General features: G+C 37.6%; 1 protein-coding gene across 1 annotated transcript; it reads right to left on the bottom strand.

Moving 5' to 3' along the window:
• Positions 1 to 18,369: 18,369 nt before the first annotated feature.
• LOC141695553 (uncharacterized) lies at positions 18,370 to 19,116 on the bottom strand. The gene has a single exon (XM_074499792.1). It carries the CDS (start codon positions 19,114 to 19,116, stop codon positions 18,370 to 18,372), a length of 747 nt encoding a protein of 248 aa, XP_074355893.1.
• Between the last annotated feature and the right edge of the window lie 1,121 nt (positions 19,117 to 20,237).

Raw genomic sequence — 20,237 nt, forward strand, 5'->3', positions numbered from 1 at the left:
ATAAGATGAACTAAACAATTGTAAAACAAGTTTATGGAAACTCTTGGGATTTATCCCTTACACCACTCCTAATAATCCTAAAAAATAAAGCTAAAACATGTAAATCCTAAGCAATCAAAGCTTCAAGGTGCTTTTCAACCTACTTGTCACCTTGACAAGTGAGAATCATGTTTAATGGCTTCACACAACCTTCAGGTTTTATGCATGCTAAGTTCTCGGGACTTCAACACCATCCACAGTCTCCAGCTTGTAGGTTCCTCTACCTTGTACACTCTTGACCTTATATGGCCCTTCCCAATTTGGGGTAAGTTTCCCTTTCTTCCCTACACCAGAAGCTTCCACCCTGTTTGAAGAACCTTTCTTTAATCCTTAGGTTGTAGTAGAACGAAGCCTTTTTCTGATACTCCACTATCTTCGCATGTGCCTCATCTCGCACTTCATCAATTAGATCCAAGGCTAGTCTTTGCCCTTCCTCATTCTCCTCAGCATTGAAAGCTTGAATCCTGGGAGAGGAATGTGATATCTCTACGGGAACAACTGCTTCTTCCCCATATGCTAACATGAAGGGAGTTGCTCCAGTCGTGACTCTACAGGTAGTCCTATAGGCCCATAGTATTGGGAGTATTTCATCTACCCAGTTATTCCTTGACTTCTCGATCCTCTTCTTTAGTCCATCCAGAATTATCCGATTTGCCACTTCCGCTTGCCCATTGGCTTACGGATGAGCTACAGAGGTAGATCGTAACTCAATTTCGTTTTTTTCACAATACCTCTTAAATTCCTCGTTGTTGAATTGTGTTTCATTGTCAGTGACTAGGATGCGGGGAATTCCATACGGGCACATGATATTTTCCCACAGGAATTATGCAACCTGCTTAGTTGTGATTTTAGCCAAGGGCTTGGCTTCAATCCACTTGGTAAAATAATCGATGGCTACAATCAAAAACTTCCTTTGTGCCGTGGCCATGGGGAAAGGCCCAAGTATATCCATTCCCCACATAGCAAAGGGGATAGGTGAGTTGACGAATGTCAGCATCTCAGGGGGTTGTCTAACAACATGTGCATGCTTCTGATAGTGGTCACACTTCTTCATGTATTCTTTGGCATTCGCCATCATTTCTGGTCAATAGAAGCCTAAATGGGTTATCTTATGGGCTAATGCTCTGCCCCTAAGTGTTGCCCACATATGCCTTCATGTACTTCTTCAAGAGCCAAGCGAGCCTCATCGGGCCTGAGACACCTTAAGTAGGGAACCATGAAAGATCTTTTATACAGAATTCCATCTATCAAAGAGTATCTTAGTGCTCGAACAACCAATTTTCATGCTTCAGTAGCATTGTTCGGTAACCAACCGGTTTGAATGTGAGCCTTAATGGGATCAATCCATGATGTCCCCAGGCCTATAGGAGCCATAAGCTTAACATCAATGCTCCGTGTTTTCAAAATGCGATAGTATACACTTCCAGAACTTTCTTCCATCTTAGATGAAGCAAATTTAGACAACGCATCTGCCTTGGCATTTTTCTCCCTTAGAATGTGCTCAACATGGCATTCATCAAATTGGGTCATCACGCCCCTTACCAGGCGGACATACTTAGCCATCGTTTCATCCCTTGCCTCAAACTCTCCCTTCACCTGGGATGTGACCAACTTCGATTCTCTATAGACTTTTAAGTTCTTGACTCTAAGTGTCCCTGCTAAGCCAAGACCAGCTATCAGAGCTTCATATTCTGCCTCATTGTTTGTGGTTGGGAAGTCTAACTTCATGGCATACTCAATTAAGAACCCATCAGGGCTTTGTAAAACCAAACCTGCTCCACTTGAATTTGTTTTTGATGCTCCATCAAAATAGAGAACCCAATATTCTTTCTCCTTATCAACCTTCTCTCTGTCCACCTTATCAACTTTCTTGTCTTGAGGTATGATATCTTCCTGCCCCCCGACTTCTTAGTTGGGTATGGTACATTCCACCATGAAGTCAGCTAATGCCTGGGCTTTTATTGCCGTCCGTGGCTTGTACTTAATGTCGAACTCTCCCAGCTCTATTGCCCACTTGATCAACCTCCCATTAGCCTTGGGACTATGAATGATATTTCTCAGGGGCTAATTCGTTAGCACCTCAACTTGATGAGCCTGAAAGTAAGGTCATAATTTTCTTGAAGCCATTACCAAGGCTAGAACAAATTTCTCAATAGTTGAATAATTCAACTCAGCACCATGCAGAATTTTGCTGACGTAGTATACAGGTTTCTGGATTTTCAATTCCTCCTTAACCAATACAGCGCTCAAGGCACTCTCAGAAATGGCTAAATACAAGTATAAAACTTCATTCAAAGCCAGTTTGGCCAACAACGGGGCCTGGGCCATATATTTCTTTAACTCTTCAAAAGCCTTCTGGTTTTCCACACTCCATACAAAGTCCTTAATGTTTTTTAGTGACTTGAAGAATGACAAGCACTTGTCTCCTGACTTGGAGATGAATCGTCCCAGCACAGCAACCCTTCCTGTAAGCTTCTGAACATCCTTGACAGTTTTTGGTTGTTCCATGTCCAGGATTGCCTTTATTTTATCGGGGTTGGCCTCAATCCCTCTCTTGGAGACCATCAATCCCAAAAAATTTCCAGATCCTACTCCGAAAGCACACTTTGTAGGATTCAACATCATCTTATGGTACCTCAGGACCTCAAAAGCTTCCCTTAAATGGGTTATATGATTAGTCTTTACTAGACTCTTGACTAACATGTCATCAACATAGACTTCCATAGTCTTGCCAATAAGATCTTTAAAAATTTTATTTACCAACCTTTGATAGGTGGCTCCTGCATTCTTGAGACCAAATGCCATAACAAGATAACAATAAACACCAACGTCAGTGATGAATGATACCTTTGGAATGTCGTCCTTATGCATCCTGATCTGATTGTATCCACTAAATCCATCCATGAAGCTAAGCATTTCATGCCCAGCAGTGGCATCTATCAAAGTATCGATCCTTGGTAACGGGAAACAATCCTTAAGACAGGCATCATTTAGATCAGTGAAGTCCACACACATCCTTCACTTTCCATTGGCCTTCTTCACCATAACAGGGTTGCTAACCACTCCGGAAATTGAATCTCCTCAATGAAACTAGCCTCTAAGAGGTTTTCCACTTCATATTTTATAGCTTCTTGTCTTTCTGGAGCAAAACTTATTTTCTTTTGTTTCACCATCTTCCGACTTGGATCCACATTCAGCTTGTGAGTGATCAGTTCCGGATCTATTCCTGGCATATCAGTTGACGACCAAGCAAACACATCGCTATTTTCTTGCAAAAATTTCACCAACTTCCCTCTAAGGGGCTCCTCGAGCTTGGCTCCAATAAAAGTCACCCTCTCAGGATCTTCGGGGGCTAAAGGAATTGAAACCAAGTCTTCTGCTGGCTTTCCTCTTTTCTCATCATTCTATCGGATATCCAGGTCTTCAATAGGAAGAACCTGCCCTCCAACTCCGCCTGCCCTCAAAGAGGCCACATAATAACTTCTAGCCATTTTTTGATCTCCTCTCTCTTCCCCAATCCCATCTCGGGTCGTAAACTTCATAACTGAGTGATAGGAAGAAGGGACTGCCTTGAAGGCGTGTATCCCTGTTCTTCCCATGATAGCGTTGTAGGTCGAACTAGCCTTCACCACCACAAAGTCCAACATCTGAGTTGCTTGCCATGGTTCCTGTCCTATGGTTATTGGCAACTTGATTATTCCTTCTATGGGGCATTCCACTCCCGCGAATCCATATATCGGCATGTCGGTTGGGGTCAATTGGGAGTCATTATATTCCATCCTTAAAAAGGTGTCATGGAGCAAAATATCCACTGAAGCACCATTATCCACAAGGACCCTTCTTACCGGGTTGTTCCCTATTATCGGGGATATGACCAATGGGTCGTCATGGGGAAATTTCACACCCTCCAGATCAGAATCATCAAAAGACATTGTTACTCCTGTCATGGCCCTCTTCGGGGCTTTCCCAACAATATGCATAACTTCTCGAGCATATGCTTTCCTGGAGTTCTTGGATAACCCAGCAGCGGTTGGTCCTCCAAAAATTATGTTAATCACAGGCCCTCGGGGGTGCGGTCCTCTAAAGATTGTATTTATCACCGGTCCCCTAGATTGGGGATTTCGCCCCTGATCTTCTTGATCTCTCATTCGGTCATCAAAGTTTCTTCTCACGTTGTTGGTTCTATCCCCTCTTTCTCCAGTGTATCTGTTCAATCTTCCTTTTCGAATGAGGAACTCAATTTCATCTTTTAGTTGTCTACACTCATCGGTGTCATGACCAACATCCTTGTGAAATCTGCAATATTTGCTCTTATCTAGCTTGGCAGGATCAGACTTCAAAGGCTTAGGCCAACGAATATCTCGATCTTTCTCAATCTCCATCAAGATCTGGCTTCTAGGAGAATTCAGCTTAGCGTATTCAGTGAACTTTTGCCCAGGTCCTCCCTTCTTGGGGGTTGAATCAGAGATTTGCTCGGTTCTAGGATACTTGTCCTTAGCAATATATTCCAGATCAGTTTTCCGCTTCTTGCCTCCATTGGGCTCATTACTCACTACGGTATTCCTCATGCTTTCTTCCACTTTGATGTACTTCCCTGCCCTATCCTGGAGCTGCAACATGCTTTCAAGGGGGCGTTTGGCTAAGGACATCTTGAAAAACTCATCCCTAGTTCTTTGTTGCAGCGCTATCATGGCTACCTCATCATCAAGGTCCGGGACTTTTAAAGCCTCCTTTGTGAAACGATTCAGGTAGTCTCTCAAGGATTCCTTTGTTCCCTGCACAATGCTCATAAGAGATGCTGAACTTTTCTCATGTACTCTCCCACTGATGAACTGCTTAATAAAAGCCTGACTTAATTCTCTGAATGACCCAATAGAGTTCGGGTGCAGATAACTATACCACCTTTGAGCCATACCCGACACGGTTTGAGGAAAGGCCCGACACTTAATAGCATCATTCACGGGCTGTAACAGCAGTGCATTAGAGAATGTTTTAACATGATTAGCGGATCTCCCGTGCCGTCATAAGCTTTTATAGTTGGCATCTTGAACTTCCTTGAGATATGGGCATTCATTATATCTTCAGTGAAGGGTGGAGTAGGATCATCAGGATCTCCAAGGGGAAGAAGATTGCTTGGATCAGCCCTTGGGACAATAGCCCTTCTCTGCACTGGACCATCCAGGTCTATGATGGGAGGAGGATTTCTCCCCCTAGGAGGTACTGGGGGTCTGGTGGTTTGGTGCGCCTCCAAGTCGCGCCTCAGCCTTTGAATCTCAGCCTCGTGAGCCCTCATTCTTTCCTGCACTTCTTGGGGATTCGTCCCTTGGGTGCTTAGAGGGTGTTGGCTACCATCAGCCATCGGCTTTTTGCCAGCACATCTCCTTCTTGGGGCTACTTCATCATCCGAAGATTCAGAGTCTCTCTCAGTGTAGGGACCAGAAAATTCTTGATCCTCAGGGATAGGAGCCAAACCTCGTATGTATGGGGGTGAATGCCCTCGTGCTTCACTATATCCAGCATGTCCACTTCCTCCAACCTCGGGGTAAAGGGGCATCCCATAAGGGGGGTTATTAGTAACAACAGTTGAATATTCGTACCCGATGGGTCGAGAATTCACAAGTGCATGTACTTGTTGAACTTGAGGATTCGTACCTTGAGTAGCCGAGGGAACCGTCCCTTGTGGCTGAGGTTCAGTTGCCCCTATCTGGGCTTCTCCTTGCGTGGTTGCATAGGTTGAGTGAGGAGGTACCTCCACAGTTGAAGAAATCACTTGGGTTGTCCCCGTTGGTGTTCCTCCTCCAAGGGCTCTAACTGTTCTTCGTGTTTTTGCCATGGTTATTGTTGTGCTTTCCCACAGACGGCGCCAAATGTTATGGATAAAAAACTAAGGTTATTATTTGTTGTATTTATCGCTAAGGTTCGGGAGCTCAAGGCCTTTAATGGTTGCTCTCGTGTTTCGTAGCTTAATTCTGCCTTTACGAGATGCCTACGTATCTCTGTGAATTAGAGAATTAAGCCAAAAAATGTAAATCTGATTTGTGGGGTAGATCCCTTTATATAGATGTTGAGAGTCCTTGAATTGGACTAGGAATAGGAGACTTGTTGATCAAGTTCTCAGACTTTGGATAGACTTTGAAGTCCTAGAATAGAGGAATCAGATTCCTAATTGGTGTAGGTGCCCTTAGGGCAATCTTTTACAGATTTATATCACTGATTGGACTCTTTTAATGAGCTGTTAATCTCCCTTATTTATTAGTTACGAAATTAATAAATAATCAGAGTTTCGGGCCTCGCTGATTGGGCTTCGTTATTAGACCATACCAGGTCTAATTAATTCAACATTAATTATATTTCTAGGCTAATTTTAGGCCCATATCAGTCATGTCTATTGCAAAGAAGAAATATGCTATGGTCATAGTGGATGAGTTCACCAGATACACATGGGTGTATTTCTTGCACACAAAAAAGTGAAACTGCATCTATCTTGATTGATCATGTCAAACAACTGGATAAATTGGTTAAAGACTCTGTGAAAATCATAAGAAGTGATAATGACACTGAGTTCAAGAATTTGATTATGGAAGAGTTCTGCAAAGACCAAGGAATCAAGTAGGAATTCTCCGCTCCTGGAACTCCACAATAAAATGGAGTTGTTGAAAGAAAGAATAGAACTCTTATTGAAGTTGCACGAACTATGCTTGATGAAGCAAAGTTACCAACCTACTTTTGGGCTGAAGCTATGTAGACTGCTTGTTTTACTCAGAATGCAACACTTATCAACAAGCATGGAAAGACACCATATAAGATGGTGAAGAAAAAGAAGCCAAATATGAAGTATTTTCATGTATTTGGATGCAAGTGTTTTGTTCTTAAGACTCATCCTGAATAGCTATCCAAATTTGATCTAAAAGCTGATGAAGGAATTTTTGTTGGATATCCACTTACCACAAAAGCCTTCAGAGTCTACAATTTAAGAACAAGGGTTGTCATGGAATCTATCAATGTCTCTTTTGATGATAAGAAGATTACAGGACTTGAAGATTTCAATGATCATGATCAGCTGAGATTTGAGAATGAAGTTTTAAATTCTGATTCTGTAAATGCTGACAGTCTAAATCCTGATACTGCAAACTCTGATGGGTTAAACTCTGATGTTATTGAAACTGTGGTGACTATGCCAAAGGAAAATGCACCTGTGCAGGGGGGAGCATATTGAAGATCCAACCACATCTCAAGAAGCATCAGAACCTAGAATAGGCTCTTCAAGTTCTGATTCGTCAAGTTCTGATGGGGCAAGTTCTGAAAATTCTGGAAACTCAAATTCTGATTCATCAAGTTCTGATGGGACAAATTCTGGTAATTCTAGAAACTCAAATTCTGAAGGATCCAACTCAGAGAGCATAATTTCAGGGGGAGCATCAGAGAATGTTGATGGAGACGGCATGGATCAGGGGGAGCATCTAGTTCTAGAGATAATCTTCCATCTGCAAGGAAGTGGACTAAAGCACATACACCTGACTTGATTATTGGAGATCCTGAAGCAGGTATAAGAACTAGAACAACAACATCAAATGAATGTCTCTATCACTCTTTTCTTTCTCAAACTGAACCAAAGAAAGTGGAAGAAGCTCTTCAAGATGCTGATTGGGTGCAAGCAATGCAGGAAGAGTTAAATGAATTTGAAAGAAATAAAGTCTGGACCCTGGTGCCAAGACCAAAGAACAGATCTGTTGTTGGTACAAAGTGGGTGTTCAGAAACAAAACTGATAGTGATGGCATAATTACAAGGTATAAAGCAAGGCTGGTTGCAAAAGGATATTCTCAACAGGAGGGAATTGATTATGATGAAATATTTGCACCAGTTGCTAGATTGGAAGCCATAAGGATATTTTTGGCTTATGCTGCTCACAAAAAGTTTACAGTCATTCAAATGGATGTAAAAAGTGCTTTTCTTAATGGAGAATTAGAAGAAGAAGTGTATGTTGAACAACCTCCAGGTTTTGTAGATTCAAAATTTCCTCATCATGTCTACAGACTTGATAAAGCACTTTATAGCCTTAAGCAAGCTCCAAGAGCATGGTATAAGATATTAGCTCAGTTTCTTCTAGAAAGTGGATTTAACAGAGGGACTATTGACAAAACATTGTTTTATCTCAACCAGGGAAAGGACTTACTTTTGGTGCAGATGTATGTTGATGATATCATTTTTGGTTCTACAAATGACATACTTTGTAAAAGGTTTGCCAAGATATCAAAATGAGTATGATGGGAGAACTTAGCTATTATCTGGGCCTTCAAGTCAAGCAGAATGAAGAAGGAACTTTTATTTGTCAATCTAAGTACACCAGAAATTTGGAATGCAAGACTGTTCAAGTGCATCCACTCCTATGGCCACTACAACAAAACTGGATAAAGATACTGGTACATCAGTAGATATTACTGATTATAGAGGTATGATTGGCTCACTACTCTATCTAATTGCATGTAGACCTGATATCATGTATGATACTTGTCTTTGTGCAAGATTTCAAGCAGATCCAAGAGAACCTCACTTAACAGCTGTAAAAAGAATTTTCAAGTACCTTAAGGGTACAGCTGATCTAGGATTGTGGTATCCTAGGGAATCAGACTTTAAGCTAACAGGTTACTCAGATGCAGATTTTGCAGGATGCAAAATTGACAGGAAAAGCATAAGTGGAAGCTGCCAATTTCTTGGAGGCAGATTAGTTTCTTTGTTTAGCAAGAAACAGAAGTCAATTTCCACATCAACAGCAGAAGTAGAATATATTGCTGCAGGAAGCTATTGTGCACAGATTCTTTGGATGAAGAATCAGTTACTGGATTATGGGTTAACATATTCTAAAATCCCTATTTACTGTGATAATCAAAGTGCTATTGCTATGACATGTAATCCAGTTTAGCACTCAATGACAAAGCACATCAGCATTAGGTACCACTTTTTATAAGGGAACATGTGGATGAAGGTACAGTGGAATTGCATTTTGTTCCAACAGATCAACAACTAGAAGATATCTTCACAAAACCACTATGTGAAGCTACTTTTACAAGATTGGTAAATGAACTTGGAAAGGTTTCAGGTTCTTTCTCTAAAACTGCTTAGTTTATGTTCTGATACATCAGACTTTATGATCAATATTTACAGATATTACTATCTTTGTGTATTCGGTGCTTAAAATTGAAATTTTCTAAGTGCTGATTGTTGTCTGATGTGAATTTCTAAACTCTGATAGTGATATGAATGTTTCTGTGACTATTCAATCCAATGAGGATAACTGTGCTAGATGCTGACCTAGTAGTCTTTAATATACTAATAATCCCATATTTGAAGTAATTGTTTATGTGGAAATCTTTTAACACGAGCAGATTCTGATATTGAGCTTGGTTAAAGTTTACTTTGTGTATCTTATTACTAAGTCAAAAACTAGAATAGTGCTTTTTATCTGTTAAGTTCTGATGTTAGTAAATCTGATGGATGTACTAAGTGCTGATAAGCCTCACTTATCAAAAAAAAGAAAAGAAAAGAAATAAATATCAGGTACTCCTTTGAGATCTTGAAAAAATTATATGTGGAAGGGAAGACCCAAGTGCATTGCTGGTATTAAGTAATATGCATTAGAAAAGCAAAATAAAATTTTCTTGGTGACTTTTCACATTCTCTGATTACTGGAAAAATACTTTGATAATAGCATAAATCTGATAAGCAGTTGTGACTCACTTACACTGAGAAGCCACTGTAAAAAGGAATTTCAAAAGATGCATAAAATGATCATAAAATAGTTGAGGTGGACTCATGCATGAACTCATTCTATAGTAGGCTTCAGACTAGTGACAGTTTTTAGTTATGCCTTATTTCTAAGATGTACTAAAGTGAATCAGACTTTACTCTTTGTCTGATATTTAGCTTATTGCACACACTTACACTCCATATGAATGATGAAAATTACTGTGGTGATACATGTTGTTTTAGATGAACAGTTTAAGTGTCAGTTGCATAAATTCTGAGGACAAGTTCTGATGATTAAGTTCTGATGTACCCATATCAGTATTTGTGTGAAGAATTACAGGATTAAACATTCACTTTTTGAGTTAAGGAGCCATATTTTGATGATTTTTAAATCCTGATAATAATCAAGTTCTGATGTTGATGTGGCAGTATTTATTTACTTGGTTTATTTTGGTCATTACTTGAACGATCATATTTTCTCAGAATATTGGTTTATGTGAGATAAAGCAGTCATAATCATTTGTTTAGTGGGAACAGTTTTTTTTAAAAAACTGAACGTGCAATGTAATTATTACTCATTTACCATGCCCATTAACTTTTGCCTTAACTGCTGCATGGCTGACAGGTGTAAAGGTCTGTTCCACTTCTCATTAACTGCTGTCACGTGGGGTGTCTAAGTAAAAGAGATAAAAGATTTTCAAATCTTTTATTTTCATTTTTATTCTACTCACTCTCTCTCTCTCTCTTTTCTTACTCTCTCTCACATTTTCTGGCGGTTTTCTTTACAGACATTTTCTCAAACACCTTACAGGCACTCTAACCTCTCACTTATTTCTGATGGCGCCCAAGGATTTAATTGTTGATGGAGCCAAGTTTGTACCAAATAACTATGCTGCAATCTTGAATAAGGATGAAGCTCCATCAGATCTACACTTTGTTCAAGATTTATTAGCCAATAGTGAGATTGGGTATGCTTTGACCCAACCCCAATCTATTTCAAGCAAACAAGTGCTGACATTTTGGTGAACTGGGCTTTTTGATGATGGTTGTGCTACTGGTACTCCAAGCATTGTTTTCACATTAGGAGATGTCGAGCATGTGGTTACTCCTGGAGCAGTTCATAAAGCTCTCCACTTACCTGAAGGTTGTACATTCTCAACAGTGGAGGATCCTGTCTTACAGCAGCTTATGGACAGTCTGGGCTATGAGAAGAGTTTGGGAAAGCTGGGTCAACTGAAAAGATCAAATATCAGAAAGGAATAGAGCTTTTTCTTTGATTATATCACAAAGGCATTCGCCAATAAATGCTCCAACTTTGATGCTATTCCCATCATGAGTCAGCAAATCGGGTATGCCCTTATTCATCAAACTCATTTTGATTTTGCAAGTGTTGTGCTAGGTTTCATAGGGGATAGGATGACAGAGGATAGGAATTTAGTATACTTTGCTAGATTCTGTCAGCTTATATATACTTTATGTTGTGCTAATGAACCCCAACCTACCAGTGATTTAATTCCACCCTTTAAGCTTGCAAAAAGGGCTTTTAATGATTTGTTACATGCTGATAATAAGAAACAAGTGCAGAGACCCTTACAGATTCCTCAGTCAGTAAAATAGATATTGGTAAATACTGATCCACAAACATACATATCTGTTTACCCTGATGTCCAACCCACCAACACATCACAGCCAACACAACAGCCATCAGAACATACCATCTCACACCAACCTCAAACTTCTCAACCTCAACCAACTCAACCCTCCATCAGGACATATTTCAAACCAGCACAGTCATCTCAACCTCAACCTTCAGCACATCCAGTGAAGCCTTCATCTTCAAAACCCAAGAGGACTCAGATAGTACCTCAGTCTCAACAGAAGAGAAGGAGAATTGTTCTGAGAGATGAGTCAGACAATGAGGAACAGGTTCCAGTATCAGAACCTGTTGCTGTAGAAGCTGAGAAGATCTCTTCTCAGTACTGAAACTGGGAGTTCTAGGCCCCTCAAAAGGCTTAGAAAGCTAAATTCTAATGATGAAGCTCCAAAAGTCTCTAATTCTGCAAAGAGACTTAAGAAGCAAAGAGCCAGGAGGGCTGTAAGTGTACCATCACACTCTGAAGAAATTCTGGAAGCAGCAGCTAAGGAGGGGGGTCAGGAATCTCTGATCCCAACAGAACCTATAGTCATTGAATTACTTCTCATAGCTGAATCAGACTTTACTCAAGCTCCAAAGTCTCCTATTCAAGAGCAAGAGGATATTCCAGAGCAAGTGCCTACACCTCATGTGTCTCCAATAATTGATCCAGTGCATACTGAAAACCCAGGTACAAGTGCTGAAATTGATATTCATAACTTGATTGTGCCTGAGGTTCTGTACTTGGAAGCTCCACCAACAACACCACTTTTGGATGCTGATTGCAATGCAGATATTCCGTCAACACCAGTTCTGAATCTAGATGATGAAGATCAGATTTTAGGTGGGCATCAAAATTTGGATGTTGATCAGAACTTAGTTGCAGATCAGAATTTAGAGGATGATATTGAAGCCTCTATAGCCTCACATACTGTTATTTTATCAGAGGATGCTGATACTGCAGGCTCTGTAAGTTCTGATGCTGACAATACTGAATCTACTGGTGAAGTTGCTACTAATCTAGATGTTGATACAGTTGGTCCTTAGGACATGCACCTCAACAAACAGTTAACAAAGCTGATTTAATCAAGAAGTTTGTTAGAGAGGATGCCCCAGTACCTTGGAGTGAAACTCCTAAAGGAAAGGAGTGGACTAAGGAATGGAACACAGTTAGTTTTGTTCCTACTGAAAAAATTCTTGATGAGCACCTTGCCAAAGCTGATGAAATGCTGATAAATGATGATTTCAAGGCACAGCTGAGAGTTACTGCAATGAGTACTAGGCACCTTCAGGGTCAACACTCAATCACTCATGACAAGATGAATAAAACTCAAGAATCTCTAATCCAGCAAGCTATGAATATAAAATTGGAAAAGAGCAGATTTTTCAAGCCAGCCTTTGACAGAATTGGGTATATTGAAAAAAATTAGGAGAAGCAACAAGATCAAATTTCTGAAATTCTAAAGAATCAAGCTTCTCAGCAAACTCAGCTCAATGAGATCCAATCCTCAGTAGAATTGCTTGTCTCTCTTCTTTTACCTGCTGATGCCAAAAAGGGGGAGAAAGTAATTAAGTCCAAATGCAAATCTAGTCAAGTACTGAAGGGTAAGGATGATGGAAACAGTGACTAGGGAAATTCTGAAATGGGTAGAGGTCATGGTCAAGGCAAAGCTTTTTCATCAAGCAAAGCTGGAACTATAAGTCAAAGAATAAGTTCTGATACTGGGAGAAGAATAAGTTCTAATACCGGTAAAAGGATAAGTTCTAGTGAACATCTGGAATTTGATGAAAAAATTTCAAAGAGATTATTTTTCAAAGAAAATCCAGGAATGGACTTTAAAAGTCTAAAGGAAGAAGAAGCTAGACTTAAAGCAGAAAATATCAACTCCAAGTCTAAAGCTTCTGTTATTGAAAAGAAACTTCCAAAACCTAAGGGTATTGTGATTAATGAAAGGACAAATTATGTGGCAACCAAAGCCAAATCACAAGTGGAGGTAGATCCAAGATCCAAAGGCAAAGAAAAAATTGATGAACCTGTAAAGGTATATGTGCCAATCATGGATGAAGAAATAATTGATGAAGAAGATGCTAGTCTTACTCTGATGAAAAAGAAGATTTCTCAACCAACCTCTGACATGGCTCAAGTTGTTCAGAGTCAAGATGTAGTAAGTTCTGATATGACAGTGAAGCAAGCAACCTCTGACATAGCTCAAGTTAGCTTGATATCAGAATATAAGGAAAAGGAAACCTCTAACATTGCTCATGTTAAACCTTCAAAGATTCTACTACCAGGATTCACCAAAGCTCAACAGACTCAACCTTTGAAGACTACATCAAGTGGTTTTGAAGCAAGAGTAGTTACAGGAAAGGAAGCAATAGACAAATCAGGATTGGGTAGTTCTAAAGAGAAGAGAGTACACAATACTACCAATGATCCAACTTCCTTAATTGAACCAAGTGTAGGAGCAAATCCTGAGAGATTGAATCAACTTGAATCTGTATAAATGGTTTACCACTCTGTTTTGAAAGAAGATATCATGTTATACTTTATGACAGATGGGAGGGTATTCCAGATCAGGGAGAATGCTATTTTGTTGAAGTATTTTGAAGAACTGGAACAGGTTCTATTTCTACTTCAAGTGAAAACAGATCAATAGATGGTGCTGCAGGGTGTTTAAAATCAAATATTCAAAGACAGAAGAAGCTTTACTCTGTAAAGTCTGACAGCCCATACTGTCCTAAGTACAGATCTCACAGTGGAGATTTTGTTGAAATGAAGCCTAATACTGCTAAAATCATCACTACATTTTCTGGTATTAAGGGACTTGAATTCAATCTAGAGTCGGATAAAGCCTATATCATCAGACTAGATCAGGATATAAGGAAAGTTAAAATAAATGATCTCAGGGCTGCTATCTTTCAAACTGGTGAAGATACAGTTGAATTGAAAAATGCTAAAAGGAGGATGGTCAATGAACTTGAATATGCTGAGAGATGTCTGTTGAAGAACTATCTCAAAACAACTCCTGATATCATAGAGATCAGAAATTGAAGCCAAGTCAAAGATCTACAACTGCTTAAATTCTGAAGTGTATACAGACTGAAGCTGATATCAAACTTTAAGGATGGTAAAGCTATAAGGACTGTAAGTTGTAGTTATCTAGTCAAATTTTCATGCATTTGTACTTAATGTTTTTGACATCATCAAATATCTATTGAACTTGTATATTATGCTAATTTACAAGTTGGGGGAGATTGTTAGATATATTTGTGATGTCATGTCTAATATGATTTTTGTTTAGTTTTCAGATCTTACTTAACAGGACAAATCAGTACTTAACTGGAAATCAGTACTTATACTGAAGTCAAAACTTAAGTTATGAGAACTTAAGATATCAGAAATTTTTTATTAGGAGATAATATCATGACTTAAGGAGACTTTCAGATAAGGTAGGCGGCTGATTGAAAGGAAAGAAGATCAAGACAAACATAAGAAGAGATATGAATGGAGAAGAATTCTATAAGGAATAGAATACTTGGAAGAAAAGATAACTAGTTGATATATATTAGGAAGCAGGATTATATACGATATCAATTAGAAGATTATCTTGTAACTGTGTAATATGTAAACACAGACATAGGGTTTACACTATATGTGTTATCTTAATCGAGATTATTATTCATTGTAACCCTAGCAGCTCTCATGATAATTTGTTCATCACTGAGAGAGAACAGTTCTTTGTAACAGAGTTTATTGTGTTGAATAAAATCTGTGCTTTGTTACTTGAGTTCTAATATTCGATTTGATTGTAGTAAACACTGTATTCAACCCCCTTCTACAGTGTGTGACCTAACACAGTAAGTTCGGATTTCCAGTAAGTCCTGATTTCCAGTAAGTCCTGATAAGTCCTGTTGTTAAGTTCTGAAAACTAAACACAAATCAGATTAGACATGACATCTCAAATATATCTAACAAAATATATCGATCTTTTTTTATCTAATCATATCATAACATTAACTTTAATAAATTTATAATTAAAATAATAAATAATTAGAAAGAAGTTGTGTTTGTATTTTAGCAGGATAAATCGTGGTCATTATTTAGAAACATAAGGACACTGTCTAGTATTTTAGTAATTTAGTAGATGTATAATACTATTTATTTTTATTTTTAATAATTAAAATGGGGAAAAACCGTTGAACCAAATTATACCTCATTCCGATTATTATATTATAGTATAGATAAGAAGAACAACGAATTCGTATGCCATCCTTGAAAGAGTGTGTAATAGCACACTAGTTATAATATAGTAATATTTTTTTATTTTTTAAAAAATAAGGTCCAGAGTAAACCTTAGTAAAAAATTAAGATTCTGAGTTGGGTCACCTATAATATAACTATAATATAGTAATAACCTTTTTATTTTAATAAAAAAATATGATCCCGAGTTGAGCTTTTTATAATTAAGAATAACCCGTTATATTATAATATTTTATACTTATTATAGATACATCCTTTATTAATTTTACTCTATATATAAGATAAAAATGCTTACAATTATATATATATACATAAGTGTGTATATATATACATATATATATATCTTCTTATATAAACATGGAAGATGACTTAAAATATTTTCTCAATATTATAATATTTTGATTAACGCCGTATCATTAATTAATTTGCCTGATCCTATAATCACCTTCTTGTCAATATGTTTTAATAAATTCATGTATTTTATATTAAATTACGTATTTTGTCTTAAAAAATATGATATTTTTTTAATATTTTGTATTCAAGATATATAATAAATATTTTTTAATTAATTTTTAAAACTCAAAATTTATATGTCAAACTCTACTATATTATATCCTCTATAAATTAACTTTTTTGTCAATCCCAACAATATTATTATATAGAGATTTTACTATATAATTCTTCCGAGTTCATTTAAATTATATCTATGAGTTTGGCGAGTACCAAACCACCTGCTAGCTAAGTATTACCTTACAGAATGACCTTAGAGCAGAAAGGGCATTTATATAGATTTTTCAAACAAACCCTTAAACTAAAATATAAAGAGCATGTCAAAAAATCAAACTCATAAAAACATTTTCAATAGTCTCTTAAGCCACTATTGAAATATATTATAAAATATTGACTTTTAACAACTTAATGTGCTTTCATCTCCCACAACACTCTTTATATCCACTCTTTAAATAATATTTTTCAAATATCTTCATTTAATAGAATTACAATACAAAGTGGAGAGAGAAAGTTCGTGGTCATATTATTTTATAATAAAATATAAGTTAAGAACAAGTGATTGACTCTTAAAAAAGAGGAGAGAAAGAAGACTTTTAAGATTTTAAAGAGCCTCTAAGAGTCCTTAGAGCTCCAATTTTGTTAAGAGTCCTTATTTTTTCACTTAAGAGTTTGTTTAAAGAGTTCGTTGAAAATGCTCTAAGAGCATCTCCAACAAACTCTTTATATGGGCTCTTAAGTTTAAAAATAGAGAGTGATACTAAAATTTGAGCTTCAAGAGACTCTTAGAGGCTCTTTAAAAACTTAAGAGTCTTTTCTATCTTCTCAATTCTAAGAATCTCTACCTAACTCTTAACTTACATTTTATATTAAAATAATCTCCCCACTTTCTTTCTTTCTCCCTCTTCTTTTATCCTTTTATAACTTCAATGGACTTTTAATTATAAAATAATATATAAAGAGTGAGTTTAAAATTATTGTTGGAGATGAACCTACATTATCTTGTTAGGAGCTATTTTTTTTATATTATTTTTTAAAGAATGAGCTAAGAGTCTTGGAGATGCTCTAAGCTCTTAGTTGCTCTTAAAAACCTTAAGATTATCTTCCGTATCCTCTATTTTTAAGAGCTGTTAGATGACTTTTAACTCCTTTTTATTGATAAAATATTTATTTGCACATGTTTCAATTCAAGTATTTGTCATGTTCAATTTGAAATATGAATAAAACATAATTTATGAGCCAAAATAAAGAGAATTATTGGAGTTGACATGAAAATCTATGTCCTAACTTGCTAATTACTAAGAGTCACGTTATTTATATAAAATTTAACAGTAATTCCAAAAATATATAGTTAAAAGTCAACTAAGAGACTTTGAAAATACTCTTAATCTGTAAGACAAATTTCAGGTCTTAGTTAACAAGACAAATGTTAACAAATACCCTGGATATTTTACTAATAATTCATTTAGATCCGGTTTAGCAGATAGTGTAAAATTACCAATTAAATAAAATAAAATAATAATAATATGCTAGGGAGAACATGTTTGTAAGTTACTATTTATTTAAATGTAAACATTTTTTTGTCAAAAAAGAAAAAGAAAAATGTATTTTTAGAAAAAAAGAGAACAAAAATGAAAAAACTTCTTCTTTCTCTTTTTTTGAGAATAAACAAAAGATTCACTAAAATATTAAAAATTAGCGGGGATAAAACTCTGACTTGCTAACTAACTTGTTAACTAACTGTACTTTGACTGTGAAACAAAAAATAAACTAAACCAATAATCAAATATATTGTGGTTTTTAAATCGTTCAATACATAAAATATTTTAAAAAATTGAATCTAAAAAAATTATAAAAACATTTAAAACTACTCAAACTACGCTACTTGTGAAACTAGTAATGCACAATTATCTTCACATAAGTGACAGAAAGTTGAGCTATTGTTTATTATCGTTGGAATTTCGATGCGAGTCTTAAATACTTTGTAAAATTTTATATGGATCTTTCTCAAATACTTTGTCAGTCATATAATATAATTACTCTAAAAAATTACTGAAATCCACGTATAAAAATATTAAGACAGTTTGTAAGGCATACAAGTCCAATTATTCTAGAAATATCAAATCATAACACACTAATATCCATTAAAAAGCTTTTTTTTTTTTTGAAACTCAGAAAACTTCATTAAAAAATCAAAGCATCAGAAACAATAGACTCCAACACAGAATGTGGAGGAGATGAAAACATATTGTGGCAATTTAGAGAACAAGGTACACGCGCCATCAAATGGGCCACCTTATTCGCTTGCCTTCTAACAAACCGCACAGAGACATTCACTAACTCGCCTAGCAAGGAACGACACGCCTCAATGACATGACCTACTTCTACTTGATACTCCATGTCAGCAAGAATTGCATTCACTACATTAAGAGAATCAGACTCAACCAGAACCTTCATATCTGGAAGGGTATGCAGCCAAGACAAAGCTTCAAGCACACCTAATGCCTCAGCCTCCAGAACTGAAACAACACCTGCAGTCTTCGAATTTCTCCCTTGCACAAACTGCCCAGCATGATCCCTGATGACCATCCCCACCGTAAAAAATGGTTGCCCCTCTACAACAGAAGCGTCTACATTTAATTTAAACTCTCCTTCCTGAGGAGCAATCCAAGCTCTAGCTGCAGCTTGATTCGTCGTTGAGATACTGCCCTGTACCCCACGACTTCTTTTTCTCACCTCACGCCACTCATTCACCTGCTTCTTACTCCACTCCATGGCTAAGGCAGGAGTTAAGACCTTACTATCCCACATTCTCATGTTACGAGCATTCCATATGCCCCACAGCCCTGTGGCTATAGTAATTAGTTCCTCACTACCACCCAAACTTAACTTCTGAAGCAACCAAAGCGGGGCATACTCAACAGCACTCATGTCCAATTGGTACCCAAGATACTGCCAACAATGAGTCGCATATTCACAATCGAAAAAAACGTGGAGGAGATGTTTAACATCTGAGACGCAAACCGGACATAAGATAGGGACATTTACTCCCTTAGACCGCAGGATATTCCTTACTGGGACGTAGTTACGACAGAACCTCCATAAGAAAATTCTGATTTTATGGGGAACCTATACTCCCCAGATTTTACTCCATCCAGCAGATGTCACCACCCTGGTACATTGAGAGTAATGCTCCTGCCAAAACACATAACCCGATTTGACACTATACTTACCAGTGCTAGACCCAGACCAAGTAATTCGGTCTTGGACTTGATTTTGAGGAATAATAGCATCAAGAATTAATCGAGCATCACCTTGTTGAAACGAGCTCATAACCAACTGTTCATTCCACCGTTTCAAACCAGGCATAAAGAAATCACTGACTGTCTCACTCCTGAGAATGTTTGATGGATCATTCTCAATACAGAACCCTTCCTTCAACCGTAACCAAGGATCCCTGAAAGCACTGATCTGAGTTCCATCCCCTATCACCCACCTAAATCCCTTTCTCAGCATCTCTTTAGCTTGAAATATCCCCGACCAGATGAAACTGTCACCCCCCCTTCTGATAGCCTGAACAACGTTAGTCTCAGGGAAGTACTTTGCTTTAAACACCCTTGCCACGAGTGATTGAGGATTATTAACAAAATTCCACACATGCTTCCCTAACAAGGCCAAGTTAAATCCATGGAGATCGCGAAAACCCAATCCCCTCTTTCCTTTAGGCATACTCATGTTGCTCCAAGATGCCCACCGAACACCCTTATTCATACTAGAGCTTGACTGCCACCAATAACCATTCATCAGCTTCTCTATCTCGTTACATAACTTCCTAGGAATTAAGAAGTATGACATACAATAGGAAGGTATTGCTTGAGCGACATTGCGTAAAAGAACAGCCTTACCCCCTTTCGAAAGTAATTTAGCACTCCACCCCTGAATTCTCTGCCAGACTCTCTCCTTCAAAAAATTAAAAACTGAATTTTTTGACCTACCAATAAGAGAAGGCAGTCCCAAGTAATTACTCTGCCTTAAATCATTCGTGACCCCCG

Source organism: Apium graveolens, chromosome 11, assembly GCF_009905375.1.
Source record: "Apium graveolens cultivar Ventura chromosome 11, ASM990537v1, whole genome shotgun sequence".
NCBI classification, from domain to species: domain Eukaryota; kingdom Viridiplantae; phylum Streptophyta; class Magnoliopsida; order Apiales; family Apiaceae; genus Apium; species Apium graveolens.